The 23931-nt window shown below is 35.2% G+C and overlaps 1 protein-coding gene across 5 annotated transcripts in view; it reads left to right on the plus strand.

Moving 5' to 3' along the window:
• Tbc1d23 (TBC1 domain family member 23) overlaps positions 1-23931 on the plus strand; it is a 63095-nt gene that overhangs the window by 24691 nt on the left and 14473 nt on the right. For 3 of the 5 annotated variants that reach the window (XM_004857972.4, XM_004857973.4, XM_087214288.1), the window contains exons 3-12: positions 322-427; positions 1979-2183; positions 8372-8495; positions 12705-12829; positions 12917-12963; positions 13861-13964; positions 15508-15630; positions 16874-16966; positions 19463-19633; positions 22909-22951. In XM_004857972.4, coding sequence (XP_004858029.1) covers positions 322-427; positions 1979-2183; positions 8372-8495; positions 12705-12829; positions 12917-12963; positions 13861-13964; positions 15508-15630; positions 16874-16966; positions 19463-19633; positions 22909-22951 — 1141 coding nt within the window. Of the gene's footprint in view, positions 1-321; positions 428-562; positions 698-1978; positions 2184-8371; positions 8510-12704; positions 12830-12916; positions 12964-13860; positions 13965-15507; positions 15631-16873; positions 16967-19462; positions 19634-22908; positions 22952-23931 lie in introns of all 5 variants that reach the window. The other 2 variants (XM_087214297.1, XM_087214299.1) reach the window with 2 other exon arrangements.

Here is a 23931-nt window from a genome sequence, read left to right on the forward strand (position 1 = left end):
ACTTTTTTCTTTGCCAATATCACATTTTGTTTTTTAAATTTTTAAAACAGCAACAAAAATGATTGCTTGAAATAAAGTTATATAAGTATGTAATTATTTTGTGTATTCAGTGAATCAACCATGACATAGTAAAATCTAATATAGGAAGATTTAAAATAATTCTGTTGGTTCATTGTTATGTAAGTTCATAATTTGGTGAAGTATACTTTACTTGCTTTGTGATCTTCATTATTCCTCATTTGAGGCCTTTTGTTATTGTAGCAATTTTCCAAGACTGAGAAATAACATGAAGCTGATTGCTTTTTTAAATCTGTCTTCCAGATTGCTTTGAATGTTGCAGGTAAAGGCGATAGTTTGGCATCATGGGATGGTATTTTAGATATGCCAGAACAAACCACTGTTCATAAAGATTGTTTGGGGCTTATTGGTAAGTTTAGTAATTATTTTCAGCCAAACATTTTTCTCTTCTTATAATTTAGAATATGTTGAATTTGAATCTTAGGCATAATACCCAATGCCCACAACTTAAAGAAGTAGAGATTTATTTTGGCTTACATTTCAGAGGTTTCAGTCCAAGTTTGGCAGGCTTAAAAACTGAAGCCGCATAGAGGAAGGATCTGGTGGAGGAAAGCTGTGCACCTGCAGCCAGGAAGCAGAGAGAAAAAGGTGGAGCTGTGAGGAAGATAGACTCATCCAGGTTCGACCCTCGTGATCTGACTTCCCTGATCAGAGGCCCCCCTCCTAACAGCAAGTCAGCAGTAGCACCCCAGTGGTCTAATCCTCTTCCAAACCCCTCTACCCCACCTATGAGTGCATGAGGCTGTTGGGGGACTTCTAGATGTAAACCCTAACAGCTTTTAGTTAGTTTTAGACCTTTTCTTTTGAAATTTTTATGAAATATTGTTTAATAATTTAGAGACCCTAGGTTTTACTGTTTCTTTTGTATTATATGTCCAATTTTCAAGTATATTTATAGTTTTGTTAGCCTTAAACTTGGTTTTTGTATAATTAAGGTCTATTTGATTATATGCAGTCCTCATATAAAAGGAATTGTATTCTAAAACTTTATGAATGATAGATCACAATCTACTATTGAAAAACTGCAACAAATCATGGGTTGTTTCCAATCACCCCATGAAGCCTATTTTAATTTACAGTGTAGACTATTAATTTAGTTTTATTTTTTCTAATTCATCTATAATCCATTGGAATCTTGTTTTTTTTTGTATCATATTTTAATTAACTTATTGGTTAAATAAATTTTTATGTACTAATTACTCAAACATTATTGCTAGTGTGGACAAAAAAACACGGTACTTTGGACTAGAGATTTGAGGGTGGTATATGATGTATCACATATATTTGAGATTATTCTGATTTTGTTTCCATTTATAAATTTGTTCACATTTAATTTGAATTTTTATTTCTGTTTATTCCATTTGTAAACTGTCAGTACAGTATAAGGCCATAGGTAGTATTATGTTATTTCAGCAACTTTATTAAAAAATAAAAATTATTGAAGAGAAGAAGGAAAGAAAGAAAGAGAATGAATGAATGAATTTGGTGGTTGGAATAAATTCTTTTCTTTCCCCTTTGAAAAGTTAAAGTAGGGCTGGGGATTTAGCTCATTGGTTTCCCTGCCTGCTGTGCAAGCACAAGGACTTGAGTTCGATCCCCGGTACCAAAAAAAAAAAAAAAAGTTAAAGTAGCAGCTGCTCTTTGTGATGTCGATAATAATCTGTTGTTTAGAAAACACTTTTTTGCTTTCCAGCAATGTACATTTAAGTTTATAAGAAAACTATTAAAGAGTTATTTTTTTCTTGTGTTTTGGACCTGTGAACCAGTAGTTACTAAATAAGTATGAGGAAAAATGCTCTCATGTAATTTTACTTTTGCCTTTGTCATGTTCTAAATGCATGCACAATTACCGGGCCTTTAACAGGTCTTTGGTAACTTTATTTTGATGTTTATTTTCTAGACCAGCTTTCGGTGCCAGAGGAGAAGGCAGCAGAATTACTTCTGGATATTGAATCTGTAATTACCTTCTATTGTAAATCACGTAATGTTAAATATAGTGCATCACTTAGCTGGATTCATCTACTGAAACCACTGGTGCAACTTCAGGTGCCACGAAGCGATTTATACAACTGCTTTTATGCTATTATGAATAAGTACATTCCCAGGTAAAATATGATTTAGTTATAGCTTTAAAAGTTTTCAATAAAGATCTAGTTTGCTTTGAGCTAGAGTTGTTGGAGTTACTTGATGGTAAAGTAAAAGGTTCAAATAATTTTTAAGGTTATTAGAACTGTACAAGTAATTGTTTTTTGACTTCACTTTTGTGGTTTTAAACAAAGGATTTTTGTTTATGTGGCATAACTCTTCAAATTTATTAGGTGTTATCTTTATTTTAGTGTCCTTACCTAGTTTTGTTTTTTAAATATAATATCTGTTACATTGTTTGGATGAAAACTTAAGATTTTGGACTACCACCTTAGTGTGGCCAGGATTAACTTCCTGGGTGAGTGATACAGTGAGATCAGACAGATGTGTAGGTAGTTGAGGTGGGAGTCATGGTGATGGGGCACTCACTGATGAAGCCAGAAAAAATTATTTCGGTTTCTAGTACTATTGATCAGATAGTCAAATTTTACAGTCAAAAGAAAGTTTAGACACCATTTAGACCAATGGCTTGGCTGTGCAGCTTAGATGCATATTAGAATGATGGAGGAGCTCTTAAAAATCTTACTGCCTATTTGTAAACCTAATTAATTACATCAAAATCTCTTGGTGGTGGGACTTTGGCATCAGTGTTTGTAGAGCTTTCTAGTTAATTCTTTTGTGCTGTCAAGGTGAAGAACTGCTATTCTGGGCTGAAAAGTTAACTACTATTTTTTACTTCCTATATATAGCACATTGAGAGTGTTAAACATATTTTTTTTTCCTAATTTAAACAGTGACCAATGTAAGGTAGGTATCTGATTTACAAAAACTAAAGCGAGAGAGATTAAGTTACTTTTTCAGGTTATACTTCTAGTGTGTGACTGAGGCTTTGAACCTATTTAAATAAGCATCGTGTTCTTTACTAATATAGTTTTCCATCTCAGTTGCTTGTTAGAATCAATGAAAGAATGTTTCTTTCCTTTAATAGTAACGTTATGAATTATTTACATACTATAAGATTTACCCCTTTTTTTTTTTGGTACCGGGGATCAAACTTGGATCCTTGCACTTGTGAGGCAGGTGGTAGAACCACTGAGCTAAATCCCCGGCCCAAGATTTATCCCCCACCTTTTTTTTTTTTGTACCAGGGATCGAACTCGGGACCTTGTGCTTGTGAGGCAGGCGGCAGAACCACTGAGCTAAATCCCTGGCCCCAAGATTTACCCTTTTAATGTGTACAGTTCACTAATTTTTTTTTTTTTTTTTGGTACTGGGGATCGAACTTGGGATCTTGCCACTTGCAAGGCAGGCAGCGGAACCACTGAGCTAAATCCCCAGCCCTTAAGTTTGATATAATCATAGAGTTGTACAAACATAATCATACTTTTAAAAACTTTTTTACAGCAAAAGAGTTATTGATACATTTTAAGCATACTAATAACATTCATTGTAGGGAATTTGCACCTGTACATACACAATCACCCTTTTAAAACACTTTGATCACCACAGAAAGAAACCTCATTCCCATTTAGTAGTTAGTTCTCCATTTCCCCCCAGTACTCTTAGCCCAAGGCAGATATTAATATACTTTCTGTTTCTGTTAATTTATTGTGGACATTTCATATAAATGGAACCATACAATATGTGTTTTTCTGCCTTCTTTCCCTTAGCATGAAGTTTTCAGGGTTCATCTGTGTTGTAGTATATATCATTCTTTCATCTGTTCTCTTTTTTTGCCAAGTAATATTTTATTGTATGCATATAACACATGTTATTTACTCATTCATCATTTGGATTGTTTTCACTTTTTGGCTGTTATGAATATGCCACTATGAATATTTATTTCTCTGGCATATGTGCCTAGGAATGTCATTGCTATGTCATGATAACTGTGTTTAATTTTTGAAGAATTGCCAGTTTTCTATAGCAGCTGTATCATTTTACATACCCCCAGCAGTGAATGCAGATCCCAGTTTCTCTGCATCCTTGTCAATGTTTATTTTTTTCATTATAGCAATCTGCCTTAGTTACTTTTTCTCGTTGCTGAGACAAAGTACCTGATACCCAAAATTAAAGGAGGAAAGGTTTATTTAGCTCACAATTTGTAGAGGTTTCAGGCCATAATTAGCTGGCTCTAAGGCAGGGTGGCATGACAAAAGGCATTGTAGAGGAGAAACAGTTCATGGCAGGCAGAAGGTAGCAAAGCAAGCAAGTGACCAACTAGCAGCAATCCTCTTTCTGTCCCTTATGTTGTGTCCAGAATACCTGCCCTTAGGGTGGGTAGCACTTATACCCTTAATCCTAGTATTGCACCATGAATTAATCCCACAGTCCAGATCCAGCCACCTCTGAAAAGCCCTACCTATGACCGCATGAGGCTTTGGGGGAACATCTAGATACAAGTCATAGTACCATCTTGGTGGGTGTGAAGTAACATCTCACTGTTTGTTTTATGTTAATTTTTTTCCGTGGTGCTAGAGATTGAATCCAGGGCTTTACACATGCTAAGCAAGTGCCCTACTACTGAGCTACACTCCCAAGCCCTCATTGAGGTTTGTGACGTACATTTCCCTGTTGGCTACTGATGTTGAGTGTTTTTTCATGTGTTTATTGGCAATTTCTGTATGTTCTTTGGAGAACTATCTAGCCAAAGAACAAATCTATTGAATGAAAAACATGTATTTAGAATTTAAAAAGTTTATTCAGCCAAAGATCCCTGTCATTTCGAATATAAGTGGACTGGGTAGATCCTACACATAGGTATATTTTAAAAGCAAGCTCCATAATTACGTGTACTGTGGTGCCTTGAAGCCCTACTGCTTTGTAGAAGGAAATCAAACTCAAAGACGCCAAAAGACAAGGCCAAAATCATGCCAGAGCCAACCTTAATATTCTTATTTAGGAATCTTTCTGACATTCTAGGTCTCTTAACTGCCTGTATTTCAGTTCTTCTCATTGGACATCATTCACTGCGACTGAACTAACAATAGCAAGGACATGATGTTCCAGCTTTCTCTTTAGAGAACAGTGGTGGTGACAGGTAGGAGTAGAGGGAGGGGCTTTTACATTGAGCTGTGAGTATCTTACCATGTTCCTCCAGTTCCTTTTTCCTTCAGTTTCACATATAATAATATTCCAGCCATGTGAACATTGAGGTCTCAGGAGAGAACACTGAGCCCCACAGAGTGCAGAACTCCATTGTAACCTATCCTTCTACAACAGATTCAGATATAAGATGGGTAGAATTCTGTTAAACACAGGGCTTTGCAGTTGACAGTAACTTTGCAGTATGCAACTACTAAATAATAGATGCTATTATAATAACTCTCAAACACTTTTTCAAAAGATGAGACCAGGATTTAGGCAATTGTTTAGTTTATGCCCTTTATTTTGTTTTTGTATTTTGTCTTAGCATTCTGTTGCTTTGCATTTTTATGGTAGGGAAAGTATTCAGACTAGGAAAGAGGTAATCTTGCCAAGTACAAATGCAGTTCTGACTATAGATAGCTGAATTGCCACCCTGGAGTCTTTTCTATGAAACTTGTTGCCATCTGCAGTATCAAAAAGTAGTATGTTGAGAATCATACCAAATCCCTACAGTGATCTCGGATGTTAGTTTTTTACAAATTATTTTTCATTATTTCCTCTTAAGTAGCATTTTTTAATTTTTTAATTTATTTCATCTTATTTTTGTAGTGCTGGGGATCAGACCCAGAGTATTGCTTATGCGAGGCAAAGGCTTTACCACTGAACACTTTCTTAGCCCCTGAATAATATTTTAAAATTCTTTATCAATCCTTTAATGTTAGGACTGCGTCAGTCATTTAATTAACTTTTTTACATGAAGCTTTTTACCTTGTTTCATTTTCTTTACAGCTTACTTTTTTTTTTTTATAGCTTGGTTTTTTAGAAACTGTACCCTTGCCAAAGTATCACTTGGTGAAATATCAAATTATATACATGGAAGGGGATGTGGCATAATGATTTATTGCCCAGTTTCTGTGTATAAATCTTAGCTCCATCATTTCTTAGCTGTGTGGCCTTTGGTGAATTACTTGACTTCAAATAAATCTCCATTTTCTTTTCTGTAAAATGGATAATTTTTTTTTTTTTTTGTACCAGGGATTGAACTCAGGACCTTGTGCTTGTGAGGCAGGCGGTGGAACCACTGAGCTAAATCCCCAGCCCAAAGTGGATATATATTTTATAATGTTGTTTATGAAGATAAAATGAAATAACTTTGCAAAAAGCTATTATAGTGTCTTGGCACAATAAATACTTTTATTATGATGACCTGTGCTTTAAACTGTAAACAGTCTTGCCTGTGACCAGTAGAATACATCTCAGAACAAAAGCTGAATGGAGTAAAGTTTATAATTAGTGGCTGAGGAGTTAGTGAAGACTACTACTCTAAATGAAGATTGAGTTAGTCGTCACTTTGTTCACAGTAACACCATACTTTGACCAACCAAATTCTCCAGAGGTAACTGTTTGTAGTGGTTGTTTTTACCTGTAGTAGTTACAAGAGTAACTGTCTCTGTTATCTTTGGAGTTTTGAGAGATTCTTTTTTTTGTTCCCTAAGTACTGAGGATTAAACTGGGCTTTTGCTTTGAGCTATATCCCCAGCCCATTCTAGTTTTTACTTTGAGACAGGGTTTTCCTAAGTTAATAAGCTGCCCACACTGGCACACACTTGATCCTCCTGCCTCAACCTCCCAGAGTGCTGGGCTTATAGGGATGCACCACCACACCTGGCTAAGAGATTCTTTTTCCATGAAGTAACTCAGTTAAATTTTGAGGTATTAAAAACATAAACACTAAAGTGAATTAATGAGAAAACAATATTATCTAACAGAGTTTTTAGGCACAAAAGATTTTCTAAGAGTACGAATTATATGAGTTAGAAGACAAGGTTTCTGAGTTCAAAGTCAAAGACTGCATATGGGAAGGCACAAGCAACTGTGCTTCTTGAAGGGTGAGCCTAGGATATGAATCTGCTCCAAGGGATTGTTTCCTTTGGGGTTAGATGCTTGGGTTTCTGGGTGTGGGGATGGTGCCTTTCAGAATAGGATTATAAGGCCTGGGAATGCAGCTCAGTGATAGAATAATTGCCTAGCATGCACGAGGCCTTGGGTGTGATCCCTGTTACCCACCCACTCCCAGTACACACGCAAGGGAAGAAAAGATGGTGGTGGCGGTAGACAGAGTAGATCAGAGTTGTGAGTAGCTACTAGCCTTGTAAAGAGGAGCCTGTTTAGGGGCTAGGGATTTAGCTCAATGATGTCGCTGCCTCGCAAGTGTAAGGTCCTGAGTTCGATCTCCATTATCCGCCCCCCCAAAAAGGAGCCTGTTTAAAGCTGAAGGTACTTGATATGCTTCCTGAAATACTGCAGAGAATCTGTAGTCCAGAATGCATCTCTAGGCCTTTTGCATTTATTTTTACTTTTGCACTGGAATGTGGTGTTTGTTTGAAAAAAATAAAGGCATTGTGATAATAAAAATGGTAAGAATATGTATTTGGTCCCTTTTACTGTAAAACAATATTCACATTCAACTTTCCCATTTTACTTTTAACCCTTAGAATATGACAATGATTCACTAAGATGAGTATTTGCTACCTTTTGAAATTCACTCTGAGCACCTAGTACCTAGGCCACTTCAGTGGTTTCTAAGGATAGAGCTCATCATTCTGAAATGTTTATCTGTGGTCATTTCAGTCTTGTACTTTGCTGCTGAAGGACATTCCTAATTGAGTATTAAAACTATGTGGAAACTTCTTTAGGAGTTTTACAAAAACACTTTCATACTTGGGAGAGAAAGAGCAAACTAGATTTCTTTAGGACTCTCTAGATCTTTTGGGACCCCAACCTTATCACAATAACTTAAGTACTATTTTCAGTGATTCCTGTAGTTCCCTCACTTAAGTGCTGCTTGGGTTCATCTCGTGAGCATCTCCCTACAGTGGTTGTAGACCTACTGTCAACTTTTGTCAAGTCAAATGTATTATTAGAAGGGGTTCACAAGAGAACTTTGCCTGGTTCTGTCCAGTAGACTTGCCTCAAATATGTGGTGGTCAGGTATTGTGCAGGTGTTGTGCAGATGGGAAGCAGAGGATTGCAGGAGGTACAAGAGGTGTTGCAGGAGGACTGATTACTGATATGATCATTTCTGGCCTATTAATGTAAAAACACTTTGTTTCTTTTCCAGGGATTGTTTTCTGAAGGGGAGACCATTTCATCTCTTCCGATTACTCATCCAATACCATGAGCCTGAGCTTTGTTCTTTTCTTGATACAAAGAAAATTACTCCAGACTCCTATGCACTCAACTGGGTAATAAAGTGAAAGTAGGAACACTTAATGAAAAATAGTTTATATAAAACTATTGTTGGGCCGGGGATTTAACTCAGTGGTTCCGCTGCCTGACTTGCAAGCACAAGGACCTGAGTTTGATCCCCGGTACAAAAAAAAACCAAACTATTGTTAGGTAGTGTTTTTTCAAGGACAATAGAGTTCTAAATTGTAGACCAGGCCAGGCATGGTGGTGCATGCTTGTAATCCCAGCATTTCGGAGGCTGAGGCAGGAAGACCTCTGTGAGTTCAGGGCCAGCCTGAACTACATAACAAAACCCTGTCTCACACCCCCCCCCCCAATTGTAACCATTATTCCTACTTAAAACTGTAGGAGTAAAATTACTAGTGTTTCAAAATATTTTTTTTTACTCTTATGTTAGCTCAGATTATTTGATGTAAAGTTTAGATTTTTGTTCTATTACACATATTGAAAGTGTAAATAAGGATCAAAAAGATAATATGAAATAGGAAGAAAAGATCCAAGGGGGAAATGGGAGAGGTTGGGGAAAGGAAAGAAGGGAATGGAATTAATATGAGAAAATGAAAAAATGGAAACAAAGTCTTTGTAAATAGGGAGGGGTGAAGGGATTGAAGGGAGGGCAAGGGAATGGGGAAAAAATAAGAACCAAGATATATCATGTAAAGGTACAAATTTTCAATGATGAGTGTCATTATATACCTAAAATGTACCAATAAAATTAAAAAATAAATATGTTTTTAGTATGTGTTAATATGTTATGTATTAATTTACTATAGTAACATTTAACACATTTCTGCAAATATATGCATATAATATTTGAAAATATATATTCAATTTAAAACTTTATGTGTTTAAACTGTTGATGATATATATAAGAGTTGGTAGGGCTGGGGATGTAGCTCAGTGGCACCATGCCTGCCTGGCAACCGTAAGGTCCTGAGTTCGATCCCCAGTACCAAAAAAAGAAAAAGAATTGGTAAATAATCATGAGGAAAATTACTTAAGATTATCAAATGGCTAACATGAAAGAAAATAAAGTACAGCTCATGCTCTGTCCTTCTATACTTGTATTTTATTCTGGGTCAGAGGTTCTCAAATCTTTTAGAACCCCTTACACTCTTAAAATTTAGTTATGATTTGTTTATATGGATTATGTTAATTAGAAAGTAAAAGTAAAGAATTTTAAATATTCATTTATTTAAAAGCAATGATTAATCAATACATGTAACATAATTGGCCTATTTTTAAATGAAAAGCTACATTTTTTCCAAGTCTCATTAATCAAAGACAGGTAGATACACGTAACTGGTTCTTTATTCAATCTATGATGATATCATGTAACCTTTAGAGAATTCTATTATTTATTTATGAGGGAATGAATTTGAAATGGGCAAGTAAAAATCTTAAGTATTATTATGAAAATAGTCTTGACCTCACAGACTCCCCAGTAAAGAGTTTTCGGGATTTTTAGGGTCTTCAGATTACACTTTGAGAACTGCTCTTCTCGGGTAACTTGAAGATCTTTTAAAACAATGATTGGATACTAGAAGACTATTAAGAAATTGAACATTCTTTTTGTGTTGTTTTGTTTTGTTTGAGGTAATCAGGATTGAACATCAGGGATTCCCACTGGGCTACATACCCAGCTTCTCCCCGCCCCCGCCTGTTTTTGAGACAAGCTCTCACTAAGTCACTGAGTTGCTCAATTTGGGTTCCAACCTCAGCCTTCCAGAGTGCCAGGATTGCAGGCATGTGCCATCTCGCCCAACTTGAACATATTGTTTGATTGGGCTGGGAATTTAGCTCAGTGGTTTCGCCTGCTGCGCATGCACAAGGACCCGAGTTCGATCCCCGGTACCGAAAAAAACCCAAAACAAAACATATTCTTTGATTATGTCTTATCTAACTTTAGGAAGAATCCTAAAGAATCTGCTACTTATTAACTGTGTGATATAACACATAACTCTTAAGCTTCAATTTCATCATCTGTAAATTGGGAATAATAACATCTAAGAGGATGATGGGATGAGTTAGCAGTCAGGTAATGGTAATTAAGAGAATCATAACTGCTTTCACTTCTGGACTCATGAAATCTTAAACCTTAATCTGAACCTTAGCTTTCTCATGGCCGCAGGTTTGTGCCTTTGGATTAAAAATTATAAAATACCTATAAAATTGTGACTTCTCTGAGATTCACATGTTGCCATTAAATCTACTTATTTATGTTAAAGTAAGAAATTATTCCCCACTCCCACCCTTTCATTCTTTCTTTGCAATACTGGGAATTGAAGGGGCTGGGGATTTAGCTCAGTGGGTCTACCGCCTGCCTCGCAAGTGCAAGGACCCGAGTTTGATCCCCAGTACCAAAAAAAAAACAACAAAAAACCGGAAATTGACCCCAGGGCTTTGTGAATGCTAGGCAAGTGCTCTGCCACTGAGCTACATCCCCATCCCTTTTTAAATTTTATTTGGGGACAAGGTCTCATGAGTTCCTTAGGCTGGCCTTGAACTTGTGATGGCCTTTCCTCTGCCTTCCAAGTATCTGGGATTGCAGATGTGTGTAGCTATGCCTGTCTAAATACATTTCTATTGCCAGAACTCTGAACTGATAGTCTGTTATTTCAGGAAGTTTAATCTAAATACTAAAATAACTGGTTACTCCTTACCTGAAGTGTCAGATAGTTCATTCTTGCTACTTCATCATGTTGATGAAATAGTTTTTTTTTTCTTTTTTTAATCATGAGATGAAACAAAACTTATTTCTAAACCTTAACACATAACTGTGAACCACACAGTGGTAGCTTTAGTTGAGCTGAGGTTAGGGTTGGCTATATATTACTGTTCTTTTTGTATTTACATCTTCTAATCTGCATTTGTGATAGTAACTTTTCAAACATAAAAAACATTAATAGCATTTTGTACTTTAAAAACTTGTGATTGAGTAAAATGGCAGTTACATGGGCTGTGGTGTTCCTAGTCCCAACAGCATTACTCACTAACCCAGTAAGCTTGGGAAAGTTATTTGATCCAAGTCTAATACCCTAACTGAAAAATGGGGAGAAAATGTCTACAAGCCTATTGTGAGAATTAAGAGCTAATTAATAACATGACAGTAGTTTAGTATCTAACATGAAGTATATACTAGATATCAGTTTCTCATTAGCTCCCTTATATTAAAGATGTTTTAAGTATAATCCTTTAAGTGGAATTGTTTTCTGATCTTACAAAAATTGAATGACTTACAAGTATCACTGAACTTACGCGGTTTAAAAACACAGTTGAATAGCTTTGCATAGTGGTGAATGCCTATAGACCCAGCACTTGAAATGCTGAAGAAGGCTGAGGAAGGAGGATCTCAGCGAGTCAGCCTGGGTAACATAGTGAGTTCAAGACCAGCCTGAACTATGCTGCAAAACCCTATCTCCAAAAAGCAAAAACAAGCTGGATGTGGTGGCGCATGCCCGTGATCCCAGCACTCAGGAGTATTGCTGGGGCAGGAGTATTGCTGGGAGTTTGAGGCCAGCCTGGGCTACATAGTGAGTTTCAGCCAGCCTGAACTACATAGCGAGACATATCTCAAAAAAGAAATCATAGTCATAATAAAAATAAATAACACAATTGGGGTATAGAAAATATTATAAATTTACAACTCTTATTTGAAATATAAGACTTTAGAGCTGAAATCTATTGAACATTATGAATTTTGTTCATCTATTTTAAATAATTTACAAGTAAGCTTTAGAAGCAGTTTACATTTATTTGTCATTAAAATTTTATTGGATACCCTTAAATTACTATATTTGATCCTCATAATTGCCTTCTAAGTTAAATACTATGCTGTAATTAATAGTAATTGTGCCAGGTTGCCCTTATAAAACTCTGTAGGTAATTTACAAGTTATTGTACTGTGGCAGGGACATATGTTAATTATTTTAGATATTCTTGGTTAATTATCTCTCCACAACAGTGGTAGAAATAGAACCTAAGGAGGTTAGTAACATGGCCTAAGTCACACAGCTAGTAAGTGACTCCATTGTGTTTTGAATACACATGTTCTGGCTCTGGATTCCATACACTAAAGTTAAGGTACACATTAAATATCAGGTGCATATAATTTGATGTAATATTTTGCATTTGCTTAATATTTTTAAAAGTATTACAAGCCAGTTCCAGTGGTTTATGTTTCTCATTTCATTTCCTAATTACAGCTTGGAAGCCTTTTTGCATGTTACTGTTCAATTGAAGTCACTCAGGCAATATGGGATGGATATCTCCAACAAGCAGATCCATTTTTTATTTATTTCTTAATGTTAATTATCCTTGTTAATGCAAAGTAAGTATTAAGTTGATTAAATTTTTTTCTTCTCTCTCAGTGGTCTGTTAATGTTTAACTCAAATTCAATTTGATTGCCTTTTACAGAGAAGTTATTTTAGCACAAGAATCAGACAGCAAAGAACAAGTTATTCGTAAGTATTATTTAATATGGAGAAAAGATTTCAGGTCAGTTAATATAAAACTCAGTTTTCTCATCCGTAAATTTAGAAAATTATGCTGGGCTGGGGATTTAGCTCAGTGGCACCATACCTGCCTCGCAAGTGCAAGGTCCTGAGTTCAATCCCTCGTACCCCCTCAAAAAAACTTTTAGAAAATTAGGCTGCAGTTGCTCTGAGGTTCCATTTAACTCCTGTATTCTTTAAACACTCTAGGTACTGACACCTTAAAGATTTTTTTTCTCTGATTTGCCATCCTCATTCATTCTTTCAAGTATTTTAACTTTTTTATTCTATGCCTATACTATTTCTCTGATTTTAATACTCAAGTAGAATGCTCCCCTGCCACTAGTGTACCTTTTTGTACTCAGCTTACAATCTCCACTGTGGAGCTTTGGTTCTCTTCTTTGGATTCTCCTCACTGTAGTTTCTCAACAGAGATAATTATTTCCTCTCTATATTGCCTTATACTTTGTACTATCTGTATAAAGATATACTATCTTTTCTTGCTGCATTATGATGATTTATTTATGTTTTTTATGGAAGATAAAGTTCCTTAGGAACTATAATTCATTTTTTTATTTCTAGGGACCCTGGCATTTTGTGTTTGTAGAATAAGTAAATCAGTCAATTCTGAGTAAAGCTAATGAATTTGATTTTATCTGACCATGTATCAGTAACAGGAGAATTGTATTGACAGTTTTAGCTCCTTTGGGGAATCTGTTTCTCTACAAGCAGCTTTTTAAAAGCATCACCACTGAGATTCCGTTTATGTAGTATTTATTAGGCTGAATATATTTTAGTTTTGCACATAAATAGTATATATTTTTCACAAGCAATTTGTTAAATGATACATCTACAATCGTATTTCAGAGTTCTTAGAAAATACGCCATCCAGTTTGAATCTTGAAGATATAGAAGACCTTTTCACTCTGGCTCAGTATTATTGCAGTAAAACACCGGCTTCTTTTAGAAAGGTAAAAGACAAGAAGTGAACAGCTCTTCTGTATTTCACATTTCATGCATTGTATTTACTTTATATCAACTTCAGTCAGAATACCCTTAAATTATCATTTTTTTCTTTTTATGTATTACAGTTCTGCGTGATTTCTTTCACTATGAATATTCTCCCTAGTAGAGAAATAGTTTTAAAAAGATATTTGAAAATCATCTAACCTTTGTTCTGATTATTAGTTATTACTGATCCTGAGAAAATTGACTGTGAGGTATTTCCTAAATTAGTGCTTTTGTAACTTCAAAAATTGTATTTCAAAAATCCAATAGCAGTTATGTAGTTATTATGTCTCTTTTTCTGGAGTTCAGCCTTGGACAGTCTTAGTGATGCAGAACTGTGTTGTGTACAAACAAACAAAAAGTTATTCACTTAGCTCCTTAGGGACCGAGATCCTTAGACTAGGTGCTTTCAATGGAGAATACCAGATTAGAAGCATGAGTGGTATGAATGTCTAGGAAATAATACCTCAAGAAGTACAAATAATAGTGGAGGAGGAAAAGTTTTTAAATGTAAAAACTACACAGGTTTTTCTGTGACCTCAGTGGCCTGTAAGAACATTATTGCCATTTTTTTAAAAAAGCATTCTGCCATAGTTATTCCTAGTTGGTAGTCAGTGTGTCACAGAAATGGTCAAGGTTAAAATATGTCCATTATTGGGCTGGGGATTTAGCTCAGTGGTTTCACTGTCTACTGTGCAAGTGCAAGGACCCAAGTTCAATCCCCGGTACCAAAAAAAAAAATATGTCCACTGTAGGTGTCTCAGGAGGCAGATAATGTTCTTTTAAGAACATTTCCCTCAAAAATAAGAAATTTTAAAAAACAATTTGTTTCTGGGTACTAATTTCAGCTAATTTAATAATTTCCTTATATAATTCGCTTCAGTTTCCAACAGTGTTGGGTGAATCAGATGGCGGAATTAGTGGTTTAGCATACTGGGTGAAAAATGTGTCTTTTTTCTTTTTCAGTGTTTTAAGAGAAGCACCTTTTCTTCAAATGTAGATGATCTGTACTAGTAGTTACAAATTACACCAGGCTAAAGATTAGCATATGATGTAATTTATTCAATTTATTTCTGCCATATTTTGTTTTTATTATGAAAAGTTATCACAAGCATATTTTTTAAAATTTGCTTCTTGGAGACAGGGTCTTGCTTATGTAGCCCAGGCTGGCCTTGAATTTATGATCCTCCTGTCTCAACCTGTTGAGATTACAGAGGTGTGGCACCATGCCCTGCCTAGCCCTTAAAAATGAGATAATGGTATAGAAAAGAGCTGTGTAGAATGCTATCTTTTTCTAAGAGTTTGATTTTGTTTGAACTCTTATAGGAATTTTGTGTGTAGTTTTTTAACATATAATATTTGAGATTGTACAAGTTTTAAAAATCACAGGATGCAATGAACATACACAATTATTTCACCCTTTATTGTGGTTTATGAGAATATGTTTAGTGAGAAAGTGTGATTTTGATTTTTTTCCATAATGTTAAAAAATTTCTCTTTGAATAGGATAATCACCATCTCTTTGGTAGTACTCTTTTGGGAATTAAGGATGATGATGGAGATCTGAGTCAAGCTCTTTGTCTAGCCATCTCAGTATCAGAAATTCTTCAAGCCAATCAGCTGCAAGGGGTAAGTAAAGAAAGATCATTTTCTGGGAAACTATGCCTTCTAAGTATAAGGAACCAGAGTTGGGCATATAGCTTAGCCTTAAAGCTTGTGGTTAGCAGGTCAACCTCCAGCACCAGAAAGAAAAGAATGTTTCTTATTAACTTATAACAATGTGACTATTTTGCTTTTTGAATAGTGTGTTAAATCTTCTGTCTAGATGATCATTTTTTAAACTTCCAGCTGTGTGTTATTTTAGTCATCAATAACTATTTTTGTCACTCTTGACACCAGTTATTTCATATTTCAGCAAAGCTGCTGAATGTAGCATTGTATAAAGTACTTATAGGGGTGCATTTTGCATTTAACATTTAAATTCTGTGTAGTTATACAGCTAATTAAATTACATGGTGCAGTGCCATAAAGCTAGCAAAGACCAATTACAAAAAATACATCATAGTTATCTAGTATGACCATCATGAAAATCTCATGAGCCATTTTGACCAATTATTTTTTTTTCAGTGTATGTATTTATTATTTGTTGTGTTACAGTTAATCTTGGGTGTTTATATATGGAAGGTTGGGTTATTTCCAAAGTTGAGCAGGGGAAACGAGAAGATACAGGGTGATAGGCCTTTTAGAATAGCTTTCAGTTGGACTTCTTACTATATTTGTACTGGTTGTTCAGAATTTTCAAAATACAAGCTCTTCTCATTTCTTATTAGAACTAATATTAAAAAGAAAATATGTAATCCAAGTTTAAGAGACCCATATAAACTTCTTTGATTCAAATTGACATTGTAGCCATGCCCCAAGGACATACAGTTTATGTGAATTTGGTCATTGATAAGTTTGTGGACTTGCTGTAAAAATAACAGTGTGTCTAGAGTTGTGTGTATATAGCTATATAGTGTTTACATGATACACATTGAAAAGTTGTTAGATTCTAACATAATTAGATTTATAGTGCAAACTGGCATTCTCTTGCTACATGTTTTGAGATTTCCAAGTCAAGAACAATATATAAAAAATGTGTTAACTGTTTAAAATTAGTAAAAATATTTGGGACCTTGAGGTTATTTTCTGTTATACAAGTTAGATCCTCCTAATTCTATGTGATATCCATTTTTCTAATAAAGTTGTTCTCTGCCTTTTGGTTAACTATTGTTTGGTAAACTATTGTTTGGTTAAGCAGTAGTTGCTACTATTATACTGTGGAATGTGAAGCTCATGGAAAATTTCAGTATGTCGAATGTTTCCCTTTTAGGAAGGAGTCCGGTTCTTTGTGGTGGATTGCCGTCCTGCAGAACAGTATAATGCTGGGCATTTATCAACTGCTTTCCACTTAGATTCAGATCTGGTTAGTATAAATCTTCACTGAATATTTTGCAAGTAAAAAACTAATTTTTTTTTTTTTTTTTAGTACTGGGGATCGAACTCGGGTCCTTGTGCTTATGCAGCAGGCAGCGAAACCACTGAGCTAAATCCCTGGCTGAAAAACTAATTTTTTCTTTAGCTTATAAATAAATATACGTTTTCAAGATGTTTTCCTTTCTGTGTAGAGGAAGTCTTTGCCCCATAAGACATGTTGCTCTTGGGTTTCCTTTTTGCCCAGGACATCTTTCTGGCATCATAAAAGGTAAATGACATGGTAACCATGGCTTACTTGCCATTATGTCAGTAAATTCTAAACTTAATATAAGCTACCTGGTAGGGCAGTTAGTATAGTGGCTTGCACCTAGCAAATAGTCTATAAATATCATCTCTTATTATAATTGGGTAAGAATTTTAAAAGCTTTACCTTAAGTCCTTTTTGTAATCAAGAGTACTTATGGGCTGGGGATTTAGCTCATTGGTTCCACTGCCTGCCTCGCAAGCTAAGGACCTGAGTTTGATCCCCGGTAGCAAAAAAAAAAAAAGAGTACTTATGCATACAACAAGCTAATATTTAAAATAAGAGTAATGTCTGCGTGTAAGTGGTCAATTCTTAAAATTACTATCCTAGGATCATTTCAGTTGAAGGAATAAAGTAATTAAATTTTGTCAGAGATGATTAGAATGGAGACTAAGATCAGTTAAGCAGTTTTTGGGTCATTAGAGCTTCAGGGATGTGGAAAACAGAAGTGGGGTACTAACCTCCATTGCTGAATATGCAGTTCACTCTTCTTCCCAACTTGTCTGGCAATGTTGGTGCTGAGGCTAAAAAGATGTGCAGAAGGGTCTAGGTGGTGTTGAGAGGAAACTAAAGGAAAGTGGGGAGTTTTGCACATTGTAGGTGAGAAAAACCATTTTGCTCTGTTTATATTGTGTAGGTGAACTCTGTACCTTTCCCCTCCTTGATTGGTAAGCTTATTTTAAAAATTCATTCAATTGATTCATAAATACATGAATTAAATTTTTTTCAAAGTATCTTTAGCAAATATTGCCAAGTTTTTAATCTTCCAGATTTAATATGTATTTATATATTTTTTGTTTTACCACTTCCCTTTTCTCTTAACAGTTTCTTGGAGATCTTTCCATTTAAGTACCTTTATTTTTATTTTTAATGTTACGTAGTGATCCGTGATACAGATGTACCATAGAATTTTGTTTGGTTAATATACATTTCAGTTATTTTCAGTTTTCTTACAAAATGCTGCACTTAACATGTTTATACATATTTTGTGAACTTAAGCAAACATTTCTTTAAAGTAGGTCCTTAAAAGTAGAATTGTTAGGGGCCAGAGATTTAGCTCAGTGGTTCTGCCGCCTGCCTTGCAAGTGCAAGGTCCCAAGTTCAATCCGCAGTACCAAAAAAAAAGTAGAATTGTTAGGTTGAGGGATATGACCACTTTATTGCCCTTTAAAAAGGGTGAACTGCTTTGTACTTCACAGCTGTAAATGCAAATGACTGTTCCATATCATCACCATTATTCGACATTATTGGTCTCCCTCTGTTTTTTTCTTTTTTTAATGTTACCAGAGTGAGAAGAGGAAAATACTGGTAATTACTAATGAGACTGAGCAACTTTTTTTTTTTTAACAAATTGGTCTTTGATATGTCCATTTTTTTCTATTGGATTTTCACTATACTTTTAAAGTAGTCTTATAGAAATTTTTAAAATTTTGTCATAGTTATTGCATGAGAGTAAGTTATTACTTTGAGAGTAAGAAATGAATTTTTCGTCCTTGTGGCTCCAATATCTAAAGTAGTGTTAAGTACAAGTATACTGTAAGGCGCACTTGCCCATAAGTTGAAACTGAAAAATAGAACACTCAGACACTACTCTTCTTGTTTTTAGCCATGGAACCTTCTACTTTGTGCTGAACACTTTTTCCCATTATACTTAAGGACATTAGCTTGCTATTTGTTATATAAGGAAGCAAACAAACAGTTCAGTATGGTTGGCTCATGCCTGCAATGCCAGCTGTGTAAGAGGCTGAGGCAGGAGGATCACAAGTTCAAGCCCAGCCTGGCCCATTTAGCAACCTTTAGTAAGACCCTGCCTTAAAATAAAAAGTGAAACAAGGGCTGGGGATATAGCTCAGTGCAAAGGCCCTGGGTTCAGTCCTTAGTACCACACAGAAACACACACACACACTCAAAAAACAAAACAAAAAGCAAAAATGTTAGTAGAGCAGTATTTTTTTTGCATAATTTAACCTTTCTGTTAATTTTTGAGTTTTATTCTGATGCATTGCAGGTATATTTATGCACACTTCTTTTATCCCCAGGATTTTATTTATAGAAACTTTTCCCTTTGTTTTTGTGGTGGTTCTTTAAATGTTGGGTCTTTCCTGGAAAAATATTTCAGGTTTTACAAATGTATATGAAATACAGACTTAGCGTGTTTTTAATTTTCTAAAAATAATCTAGATGCTCCAGAATCCATCTGAGTTTGCACAGTCAGTAAAATCCTTGCTGGAAGCACAAAAGCAGTCCATTGAGTCTGGCTCCATAGCCAGTGGGGAGCACCTCTGTTTTATGGGTAGTGGCAGGGAGGAAGAAGACATGTACATGAACATGGTCCTGGCACACTTCTTACAGGTATGTTGCCATAGATTATATCATTTTACTTGACTTTTTACTTTACATTGCTTTCAAATTGAAGATATTTGCAGAGTTTTTTACTTTTACATACACTGTTAGATTTATCTATATTTTTCTTTCCAGCTGCTTGGTTTTTCATCTTGCCAGGAAAAGCTGTCTTTTTCTGTAGATTTTTCTTACATACTTACATTGTGTGTTTTTTATGTTTTAAGTTTTGAACCATTTAGAATTTATTTTTGTATAAGAAGGTAGAAATTTAAAAAAATTTGTTTTCCAGGTAGCAAAAGTAGTTGTGCTATCAATTTGAAATACCATGTTTTTAATAGTGCATTAAATTCTTCTAAACATAAGGATCTCTTTCTGGATTATTCTGTTGTATTGATCTTTATACTTATTCATGCTGTAGTACTTTTTATAGTAGCTATATAATTCATTTTAATATTTTCACTTTTAATTTGAATAAATATACATTTATATTCATGACATTTAGCCATTTGTCCTTTTAGTGTTGGAATATTGTTTTCAGCACAACTTAATTTTCTTTTCTTCGTACCAGGGGTTGAACTCGGGACCTTGTGCTTGCGAGCCAGGCACTGGAACCACTGAGCTAAATCCCTGGCCAGCACAGCTAATTTATATTAGTGATATTATTCAAATTCTCCTTTTGCTTTCCCTCACAGCCTCAGTCAGTAATGACTCTTTATAAAAAATAGTTGTTATCAAGTATTTTTTGGTAGTTTATACATTAAGGTCTTTAGTTTGTATGGTTTTAAACTGTGGAATCAGGAAGATCATAGGCTTGGTGTTAAATAATCCACTTAGTTCGAATTCATTTCTCTTTATGTTTTACTGCGAATTTGGTTTGAGAAACTTACTGTAAAGGTAAAATTCTTAAAAGAATCAAGGGCCGGGGATTTAGGTCAGTGGTTTCACCGCCTGCTGCAGAAGCGCAAGGACCTGAGTTCAATCCCCAGTACCGAAAAAAAAAAAGACAGAATCAAAGCCAGGTGTGGTGGTAAATGTTTGTAATCTCAGGTACTCAGGATGATCACAGTTTGAGGCCAGCCTGGGCAACTTAGGGAGATTCTGTCTCAACATAAAAAAGGATGGGGCTGCAGCTCAGCACTAGAGTGCTTCCCTGTCATACTTGTAGGCCTTGAGTTCAGTTCCCAGTACTGCAAAACAAAATACAAAAACAAACAAAAAGACAAAGTCAGAGAAGGAATAAGGTATTGGGAGGAGGGATTATTATCAGATAATTTTAAACCTTCTTAAAGGAAAGAGTTTAGAAATTTATATAGAATAACAAAAATAGGGTCCCAAATTTGTGTGTGTGTGTGTGTGTGTGTGTGTGTGTGTGTGTGTGTGTGTGTTTTGGTGTTTTGAGACAGGGTCTCACTACGTAGGTCATGCTGGCCTTGAACTCTCCATATAGCCCAGGTTCCACTCAACCTGATCCTTATGCCTTAGCCTTTCAAGTTCTGGGATTATGAGCATGTGCCACCACACCCAACTCAACCTCATTTTACTTATAAATTTAACTGGCCTATTTTTAAAATGCTGTAGTATAAAATATATATTGTAAAGGCTCTTATATTGTAAAGATTTGGGATATTGTCAATATTATTCAGATTATTTGTGGAATTTTAGAAATTTTTGTCGTGAAAGGTTAAAAGAAATTGAAAAGTGGGAGCATTGAATGCCATAAATTCTTTATAACATAATCATATACATTTTTATTTACAAAATCTAGCCTAGTGTTTAAATTTCCTTGATTTTCCTAGAATCAAAACAGCACTGCATTTAATTGATTTTTCTTTAAATATCTGGGGTTTTTTTGTTTGTTTGTTTTTTGAGGCAGGGTCTCCCTTTGTAATTCAGGCTGGCCCTGAACTTACTGTGTAGCCCAGGCTGGCCTTGAACTCCAATCATCCTCCTGCCTCAGCCTCCCAGGGCTGGGAGGGCTGGGATTATAGGCGTGTGCCACCACACCTAGGTCTAATATCTGTTTTATTTTATGGGTTCCCATTTCTTTTTTTGTTTTTGGTTCCAGGGATCAAACTTGGGATTTTGTGCTTGCAAAGCAGGCAGTAGAACCACTGAGCTAAAATCCTCAGCCTTATTGGTTCCCATTTCTAATTTTTTATCTTACATACATTTGTTGAAAATAATCCAGTTAATAATTTTTATAGAGTTTCCCCACATTCTGGTTTTGATTACATTCACATGGTATCATTTATCAAGTTCTGTCCCTAGTCTCCTGTGAGCTGCTAGTCAGATCTAAAGATTTGGTCACATTGCCTTTTTAGGGAAGAAGGGGTCTTGGAGTGTGGCTTAGTTACTTTTCTCATTGCTGATACAAAATACCCAACACTCAAAGTTAAAGAAAGAAGGTTTATTTAGCTCACAGTTTGTAGAGGTTTCAGTTCATAGTTGGCTGGCTCCTGCAAGGCAGGGTTGCATGGCAGAGGGGCATTGCAGAGGAGAAACAATTCATGGCGAACAGAAGGCAGGAAGACAGCAAAGCAGAAAGCAGTGAAGTACCAAGCAGCTAGTGACAAGCAGTGACTCTCTTTCCCTTATGTCTTATCCAGGCCATCCACCCTTAGGGTGGGTAGCACTCATACCCAGGGTGAGGCAGCCTTAATCCTAGCATCATACCTTGAATCAATCCCAGCATCATATCCTTGATCCCAGTATCACACACCCTAGACTGAGCCACCTCCGAAAAGCCCCACCTATGACATCTAGACATTTCGATATAAACCTGTAACAGGGTGTTTGCTTCAGGTATATTCTCATTTCTTTCTCTCCTCTCCCCTCCCTCCCCTGGGTTCATCATTACTTAGATCCTGCACAGTGGTAATAATTTATATTTCATAATTAGCTATACTTCTTTTTATATTAACTAGTTTATAAAGGATACAAAATATTTTAAAAATCTGATTACATTTGATACTCTAAATTTAGTTTGACTCTTGCACTATTGGGAGTATGATTAAAGTAAAATCATAGTCCTGTTTATTAGTCATGAAATTGTTCCCTTTTTCTTGCCTATGCAACACCTTACAGTGCACAGGGTAAATGTGTGTGTTTGTGTGAGAGAGATTGTGAGAGAGAGAGAGATACCTCTCTGTGACAAAGTCTAAAATGTTAAGGGAAATAGTGCAAAAATTTAATATATAACTGTATGTTGCATTTGTCAATGTTTTAGAATTACCAGAAGTTTTAAATTGCACTTTGAAATAATTTTTTAAAAATTTCCATTACAGAAAAACAAAGAATATGTGAGTATTGCCAGTGGAGGATTTATGGGTAAGGTTTTAATTTATTCATTTCTTTGCCTCTACTCTTTAGTATAGTGTTTAGCATCAGAGCTTATTTGGAGTAACCAAATTAGGTGAGTAGACTTTCTCTTTAGTCATTTAGTATTTTCAAAAAGGATAAGGCCTGCAGGACATATAGATAGCAAACATAATAGGCAATTGAAATGAGTGACTGTTTGATGAAAGACTATTTAAATTAATATGCTCAATTAACTTGTGTTCCCAAAAAGCTTTTTAAAATTTTTATTTCATTGTACTTTTTTGTGGTGGGGATTGAACCCTGGGCCCTCAACACATATTATGTAGTCACTGTACTGCTGAACCACATCTCCAGCCCCTCCAAAAAATATTTTTATAAAAATAATGAAAAATTGCCTATATTATTTGCCCCTATGGAGAAGAAAGATTTGACAGGACTGGTAAACAAGAATTTAGATATATTATTTTCTAAATAATAATAAATAATAAATTATCTGTTGCTCTTTAGATATATTATTATCTTTTAAACTATTTGAAGGTTTTAGCTGGGGTAAACAAATATTGGCTGTACAGAATAAAAGAAATAAGCTGACTTTTCAAATCTACAGACTAATATCTGGTAATCCAAGATAGTAAAATAATTGGTCAATTTTGACAAATATTTGAGAATTTATGAAGGACTAAATCAGTACAATATTAGAAAAGAGCCTACCTTGGCATTAGGAAAAAAGGTTTATAAAAGTATGGAATTATAAATGCTGAGGTATAAAAATAAATCAGGCTGGGGATTTAGCTCAGTGGTTCCAGCGCCTGCCTCACAAGGGCAAGGATCCGAGTTCGATCCCCAGTACCAAAAAATAAATAAATAATAAAAAATAAATAAAAATCAAATCAGTAAATGTTGAAAATAACAGAATCTTGGGTTTAAAATACAGGAGTTTTAACAGAAGTTAACTTCTTACAGAATGTAATTTATGCTACAAGTTAGAA

The sequence above is a fragment of the Heterocephalus glaber genome, unplaced genomic scaffold (genome assembly GCF_053883595.1).
Source record: "Heterocephalus glaber isolate CG9 unplaced genomic scaffold, H.glaber_assembly_v1.0 deba00000122, whole genome shotgun sequence".
Classification (NCBI taxonomy): Eukaryota; Metazoa; Chordata; class Mammalia; order Rodentia; family Bathyergidae; genus Heterocephalus; species Heterocephalus glaber.